This window comes from Vicia villosa, linkage group LG2 (assembly GCF_029867415.1).
Source record: "Vicia villosa cultivar HV-30 ecotype Madison, WI linkage group LG2, Vvil1.0, whole genome shotgun sequence".
Taxonomy (NCBI): domain Eukaryota; kingdom Viridiplantae; phylum Streptophyta; class Magnoliopsida; order Fabales; family Fabaceae; genus Vicia; species Vicia villosa.
The window spans coordinates 141403975-141411896 of record NC_081181.1 but is presented as its reverse complement, the minus strand read 5'-3'; the positions used below and the strand labels follow the sequence as shown (position 1 = coordinate 141411896).

Genomic DNA, 7922 nt, shown 5'->3' with positions numbered 1-7922 from the left:
ATGTATAAATCTCATGCATCCAGTTCATATGGCGACCGTATCTCGAGTGTGAGTATGAGCCTAGAGCTCAGGATGCAGAAATCTGGACGACAAAATGCTGCTTAATACGGTACAACATAATAGAAATGCATCAAAGTGACCGGGTGATGCTTCAATTTGGGATGCGTCAACGGATACCCGACCCTCCTGTTGACTTGGGAGTGTGGCACCTAAAAAGAGTGAACCATCAATGGACACACCAAAACTGGAAGGATTTTGTACCCGATCATCGCCAGATGTGGAAGAACCGTCGCCAGTATGTCCTAAACTTCCCCGTTAGTGACCATGAAATGAAACCTTCTCCTGAGTACATGAGTTGGTATCGTACAGCCACAACCCCTAACCTGTTTCTTGCAGCTCCATTCTATTTGAATGATCCCCGTGCACAGAACTACATCTTGCCACAACAACAACAACCGGAAGAAGAACCACAACAACAACAACAAGAACAACAACAACTCCGGCAATAACAACGACTTCAGCAGCGACAACAACAAAACCTGCAACACCGCCAACAACAACTCCCACAACAGCAACGACAACAACAACTCCAGGAACAACAACAAATCCAGCAACAACAACAAAATATTTTCAGTACTCCATCCCGTTCCGCACGCAACATCCGCCAATCAAATATGTTCCAATCCCAATCTCAACCATTACAAGGGTATGAAGACCGCCATCCTTCTTCGGACCAATATCAGACCCACTCACAACCATTCGGATTTGCAACATTTGTTGGGTCCTCAAGGGGATTCGGCCAAAACCTAACTCCCGGTTCATCTAGCCTTCATCTTAGTCCCGACGATGGTCCTCATGGTGAATCCTCTCACCGTGGAGCCCCCTCCGGCTACGCAACACCTACAAACCAATTCGGCTTTAACCAAGGTAGTTCTAGTGCTGCGGGATGCTATGAACCGGAGGTCTTTTCCCACCCCACTCCACCACCACGAATAAACACATTTGAGGGAATGGGTAGCCGACTTTACAACAGCGGTTTTCCGGATAATTATGGGGGCGTCGACGAATTCATAGACAGCGATCCACGCGACATCCCAGTACCAGCCCCCGTGACACAAACCCAACAAGAAACACAAAGGGGAAGGGGTGGGGGTAGAGCTAGGGCAAGAGGCGGTGTCAATATTCGCGGCGGAATCAACGATCGCGGTAAACGTGTCATTACAAGACCAGGTTGCGGAACAGATGGCTATCTTGGTGATGGACGTCATTGATCATGTTGTTGTATTTTTCATTAATCTTTGGTATCGTTTCTGAAATTAATTGTAACCGATGTTTAGTTTTTAAATTATATTGTAATCGATGTTTAGTTCTTAAATTATATTGTAATCGATGTTACAATTTTGATTTTTCGTTTTCTGCATTACATTTATAAGGCGAAAAAAATATTTTACAAATTTATTTCTGTAAATATCATAACAAATAAAATAAAAAAAAATTTAAGTTTAATATATTTCAACTAAAATGAATTTAAAAAAAATGAAAAAAAAAAAAGGCCCTAGAACTAAGGCGCCAAATGGTTTGGCTTCTAGGGCAAAAACCCTAGACTTATGCGCCATTCCATTTGGCGCAAACATATTGGATTTTAGGGCATGCCAATTCATTTGGCGCATGCACCCAAAATTTACACTTATACGCCATTTCATTTGGCGCATTCCGTATTCTGATATCCCAAACCTAGACAGTTTGGTAAATACCCCGAAAACATGGTTTTTTTCGTATTTTTTTTATCAAACCTGGTTATTTAAATTTTTTTTTCTTATATTTATATATTATATTTAATTTTAAATAATTCAAAATTTACTTATGAAATTAAGATGTTTTTGATTTATATAAGTTAGTAAAATAATTTTTAATTTTAAAATTGTTTAGGAAATTTTATACCTATTAATTGTATTGATTCACCTTGATTTTATACCTATTAATTGTATTGATTCACCTTGATTTTAATTTTTTAATAATTATTGAATTCTTTCGGAAGTGTATATTCGAAACATTCCAAGACCAATTTGGTCTTGGAATAGTTCGGAAGTGTATATCCGAAGACACCCCTCCCCCAAAAAAAATTCGGAAGTGTATATCCGAAGACACCCCCTCCAAAAAAAAAAGGTGTTTTCGGAAATGCATTTCCGAAAACCAAAAAAAGGGGTGTTTTCGGAAATGCATCATAAGACAAATTTTGAAAAAAAAATAAGCGTTTCGGAAATGCATTTCCGAAGTGAAGGTATTTTGAGTTTTTCACGAGAGGTGACCAAGAAAAGAGGGAGGTGGTAAAGAAATTTCCTTTTCATATATCTAAGCTCAAAGAAGGAGTAATGCGTAAAGCAAGCGAAGAAGTTGCAGCACCACACCGACACATGACAACCACTAACACAAAGATTACATCACATGTTCAAGTGATCCATCATATAAATCCATACCATGAACATTGCTCACTGTGGAGCCATAGAAAAGATGACCCATACCTCACAGTCTAAGCTCTTTCTTGGAGGAAAAAACCAACAAGTTGTACGGTATATCCATTGTTGAGGTTCCAAATAGGGAGGGGAAATCCTATGCAAAGTAAAAGTTGTTACTTAGATTAAAGAAAATGTATTAGATTATCCTTTACTAATTATTAGTATTGGGTTAAGAAGTACCATTCCCACACTCAACACTACAACCAAACAGTTGATGGAAAGTTTCTCATTCCTCCTGAAAAGGAACCTCATGCTTCAACTTTTACATGCTTTATCATCAAATCACCCCAACCCTAACCCAATTGTTGCACACATCCATCAAATCACACAAACCCATTTTGTCTCTCTACACATCATACAAAGCAAAGTAGGGGTGGACAACGGTTCGGTTCGGTTCGGATTCGGGCCCAAAACCCAAAACCGGACCAACCCTCGGGTGAATTATCCAGACCCAATTTCCGACCGTTGGGCCTTTCGGTTTGGTCGGATCCGGTTTAGTTCGGATCGGTTAGGCAAACCGGTTTAATTCGGTTAAGAATGTGTTGGGCCATATAACCTTTTAAGCCCAAATTTAAAATTTAACTTATTTTTTTATTTATTTGCAGATTTATAATTACTGGGCCAGGTTAAATTTTGGCCCTTCTTAAATCAGGATCTTTTTATATCCATTCTAAAATTAGGAAATTGAATTATTTTTACTTAATTTTTAATTTAAAAAATAAATATCTTGTTTTTTTGTTATTTCTTAAAATTATTATTGTTTTTTTGTTATTTCTTAAAATTAAAACATTTAATATAATAGAGTAAATAACACAATTTATGTTTGTCCAAAAGTCCATATGTTCATATTTGTGTTATGTTGATGCTTTCTCCACAGCTTGAGGCAAATTTGTCTTCTATTTCTTGATTATAATCTTTTCAATTTTTTTCCTTCAATTTCTATGTTGATAAATAGACTTGAAGCCTTGAAGCAGACACAAGACAAAGCAATTTCCTCCTTTATTATGCTATAATTATCCATACACAACAAGATCCTACATAGAAAAAATAAAACTGATATTAGAAAAAATTCAGAAAATTAAAAAGTTTGATGAAACAAATCTAATGAATTAATTATATAAAAACAAAACTCAACTATAAAACCATATTCAAACATCCAGAGGAGTATCTCAGTATCATACATCCAGAGGAACTCAACTATAAAAACAAATCTATATAATATCATACCTCTCCAAAACTCCCAAAGTATCTCAGTATCATAAATCTTGTAAAACTCTAAAAAACCATAAATTATTTCAGAATTAAATCATGTATATATTAAAATAGATTTCAAAATTAAGAGAGTTCCAAATTTAAAATTTAGAGTTAGTTCCACAAATGAGTTCATAACAGTTCTAAATTCAGAGTTTGTTTCAAATTCACATAGTTAGTTCCAAATTCAAACATCCGGTTCAAAAGATTAAAATAATTTAACAGTTAATTCTAAACTCACCATCTCAAACACTTTTTGCTCCAATTGCCTTTGAAACTCCATTGATACTGAAAACAAAAAATACATATTACTAACACTTAAACAAGAGTAAATAAAAAGAATTCCAGCATGACATAACAGGAAAAAATAGGACTGGTTAAACTTATCCTTTCATTAAGAGGTCCTCCATCAATTTTCTCAGGTTATTTATAATATCTCCCTCAAAAACACATTATACTAAACAAGCTTTATATATATATATATATATATATATATATATATATATATATATATATATATATATATATATATATATATATATATATATATATATATATATATATATATATATATATTATTAAAGGATAAGACATTCAATTTCTCTTAAATATGGCAGCAAGAAAAATGTGTTGATTGAAATACCTCATAGATCTAACAACAGAAGCAAGTTTGTTACTTGAAACAAACTATAAAATGCATTATTTAAGGTTTAAAAAATATAACCTTATGGATCAAGTTTGTAAAACTAATTACACAAGATAGATGCATTATTTTAAAGTTTCCATTAAAAATTGTTATATATTGAATTTACAGTGTCAGTTTTTAGTTTTTGACGACAGGATAGTGAGTTGTGCAGCAAATCAAGAGTCCAGATCTGAATCTCCTTTCCAAAAGCTTTTTCAAACAAAGACAAGTGGTGTTTTGAGTCTTTTTTCACTGGATTCATAAATCATAACCATTCTAAAGCCATACAATATTGCAGCAAACAAAAAAAATTGAAAAGTTAAGTAAGATGTAGTTCTATAGAAAAATAGGATAAACTAACCTCCTTAAGAGGAAGAAGATGACAGGGGTGGCTACAAAAAATCACAAAACACATGTTAGTGAAACAAATCAAACACTAATGGAATACATCTATGAGATTAACAAACCACAACATATTATACCTTTCAAACAAACACTAGTAAGTCGTCTTTCTTCAAGTATTGAGACGATATTGTTTACAGATCGATTGGGGTTGGGTCAGATTTCAAAATGAACCTTGTATTTTGAAGGGAAGAGACGTGATAATAAACAAAGAGAGGAACGGAGTGATTGTTCATTGTTGTTCATGGTAGCAACAAAGAAGATGAAGGAATGAGGGAGAGCGGCGGCGGATTGATTTCCGTAAGAATGAATGAATGAATGAGATTAGGGTTACAAAGTGGTTTTATCAAATTGATCTGGGCCTGAAAATTGGGCTGTGTTATTTGGATAAAACTGAGTAACAAACCAATAGAATAATAAAACTATCGGTCGGGTTCGGGGTCCGACGGGTTCAATAAATCTATCCGAACCCGACCACACTTACCCCTTTAAATCCGTTGTTTTCACCCGCACAAACCGCAGAACCGAATAAACCCGACCGAAGGCTAAAATATTCATACGGGTCGGACGGTTTTTCTCGGTTGGTTCCATGTTGTCCACCCCTAAAGCAAAGCATCCCAAGTGCAAGTAGTAGTAGTACTTCAATAATTCCATTCACAACAAAAGAATCAAATAAATGAAACAAAAAAAAACAAATAAATTACAGTTGTAAAAGCAAACACTATCACTATGAATAATTAATAAATAGTGTTCCACTTACACACTCCACATATCTTTCTTGCTTTCACTTTCACTTCACCACCACAATCCTTGTGAACTTTCATTCACTCACTCACCATTCATTCTCTAAACAAAATCTACAACCAACCTTTTCATTTATTTACTCTTTTTCTCACTTGTCACTCCCAAAAACTTTTTTGTTCTTGGTTCAATGCTATCAAATCAATACCAACTCATTCATAAAAATGGTGAATGATACTCATTAGACCTATTAATTAACTAAAAACAATACAAAAAAATACCAATCAAATCAATTAATTTTCCTATAAAAAAATCACAAACTAAGGTCGATGTAGCTTTTGTTCTTGAAAATCTTCAATATTCTCATAGCCAAGCTTTCTCTTAACTCCTGAAAAACCACTAGATTTGTTCTCAACAACATAAGTCAAATTCGACTCTTTTGATAATAAATCCGAGGAAGGTGTCTTCTTAACCTTGTCTCTCTTCTTTTCTTGTATAACATTGTAACATGAAAATACTTGTTCCTGTTCCATAAACCACATAAATTAATAAACTTTATAATAATAATAATAATAATAATAATAATAATATAAATTTCTACTAATTAATTATTAAACTTACACTTTCTATATTTCCCCATGATGAGATTAGCTTTATCTTAATATCAATTTCCTTCTGAGTTAATGAAGAATCAAAAGCTGCTAATATAGAAGCAGAAGCAATTATAGATGGTCTTTGATTCATCAAATTAAAATCTGCAAACACACAAAAATATTCAATTTTTTAATAAAGCTAATTTTTTTTAAAAAAAACACTGACTATTATTTTTTTTAGAAAATAATTACCTTTGACCAATGTTCCAATGTGTTGTGTGGCTTTTGAGATTATTGTTTCTGATCTTGAATATTGATTGCAGAACTTGGTGAAGAAATAATGTAAAAAAGCAAAAGGTGTTGGTAATCCCATTTTCCATTCCAAAGTAGTCAAAATTAAAATCTCCATGTTCTTAATCACTTTGTTCTCAAATCGAAACTGTATTGGATATTCTGATAATGGAGGAACTCTTTGTTCTTCCATTTTTGCTGCTATTGACAAACATGCCACTGATAATAATTGAATAGCCCATGGTTTTGATTCCTGCATATATAAAATAAATAATCAGCAAAATCTATAAAATAAAAAAAAGAAAAATAAGTGTGATTTTGTTTGAGTTTAGCTTACATCAATGGATCGTTTTGAGAGAAAACGGTCGAAATAAGTGATTGATAAATAAGCTGTTTGGAGTGTGAATCCAAATTTTGCTTGTGTCTGGAATAATAAAAAATGACAACTTTCATTAAGAAGAACCAAAAAGCAATGTAAGATGAAAAAAAAAAAGCAATTTTTGATGAAAACTAACATTGAAAATCCAATCAATGGCATGTAAACGAGCATTTCTCAACCAGAATATATCATCATCAACATCATGATGGTAGGATAAGAAATGAGTGGTGGAGGAACCAAATCCTAATTCTTGTTTGAATAGATATTCAATGTATTCATCATCCTCTTCATCTTCAAGAATATTATGTGATGAGTTAATGAAGATGGTGTTTTCATGTTCATCATCATCATCATCTTGTTGAAAGAAGAATGTGGAATCGGTTTGTTCATGGCAGAGAAGACTAGACAAAGAAAATGGGGTGGCAACATAACTCCCCATATTGTTGATAGTTGGAGATGTTGTGGAAGAATAGTTGGAGTGATAAATAGTAGGAAATGTTTGAAGAGAGATTGGATTTTGGTGGTGAGTGGATTGGAGTGAGTGGGTAGTAGCGGTTTTGATGCCGCCAAAATAAACAAGATTTCTTATAATGGGACGTTAATTTACGGTTATATGATTTAATATGCACAACAATGAAAATATATCTTCTCTGATATGTATCATGGAGAAGTTGAATAGTTGATTATATAGTTGAGAGTTATCTTTTTTAAATAATACTGGATATTTAAATTAACTTTTTTTTTAAAATTTATTGAATAAATCATGTATTTAATTTATATTGAGTTTAAATACATTAATATTACTAAATTAATTTAAGAAATATTTTTTTTTATCGGAGGAACTAGGGAGTATTGATAATGTCAAGTATTAGTCAACTTTTTTAATGAAGACTATTTTTTTCTTAAAATATATGACCATTCATTATTTTAGTTTTTAGCAGTGGTCTAGATTCGGTCAAGGTTTATTGTATTTTTTTTTTTTATTTTCAAATTTTTAGATCCATTTGATATAATTAAAAAAAGTATTTGTATTTTCAAAATAGTTTTTATGAAAACTTTTCTAA

At 32.8% G+C, this 7922-nt stretch overlaps 1 protein-coding gene across 4 annotated transcripts; it reads right to left on the bottom strand.

Annotated features, from left to right (window-relative positions):
• Positions 1-3394: 3394 nt before the first annotated feature.
• Positions 3395-7492, bottom strand: LOC131652266 (cyclin-D5-1-like). 4 transcript variants are annotated; one of them, XM_058922077.1, is made up of 9 exons: positions 6995-7492; positions 6817-6903; positions 6441-6732; positions 6217-6350; positions 4935-6119; positions 4814-4844; positions 4009-4055; positions 3744-3791; positions 3395-3550 (listed from the first exon to the last, which is right to left on the bottom strand). In XM_058922077.1, exons 1-5 carry the CDS (start codon positions 7295-7297, stop codon positions 5916-5918), a joined length of 1020 nt encoding a protein of 339 aa, XP_058778060.1. In that variant the 5' UTR covers positions 7298-7492; the 3' UTR covers positions 3395-3550; positions 3744-3791; positions 4009-4055; positions 4814-4844; positions 4935-5915. The 4 variants fall into 4 exon arrangements, with proteins under 4 accessions (XP_058778060.1, XP_058778059.1, XP_058778061.1 ...); XM_058922076.1 differs by lacking the exon at positions 3744-3791 and having other exon boundaries at positions 4935-5216; positions 5339-6119; XM_058922078.1 differs by having other exon boundaries at positions 3395-3791.
• Between the last annotated feature and the right edge of the window lie 430 nt (positions 7493-7922).

Coding starts and splice junctions, on each gene's coding strand:
- LOC131652266 (XM_058922078.1), bottom strand. CDS start 7,297: ATGGGGAGTTATGTTGCCACCCCATTTTCTTTGTCTAGTCTTCTCTGC. Junction 6,733..6,816: donor TCTCAAAACGATCCATTGAT/GTAAGCTAAACT, acceptor TTATATATGCAG/GAATCAAAACCATGGGCTAT. Junction 6,120..6,216: donor CATGGGGAAATATAGAAAGT/GTAAGTTTAATA, acceptor TTTATGGAACAG/GAACAAGTATTTTCATGTTA.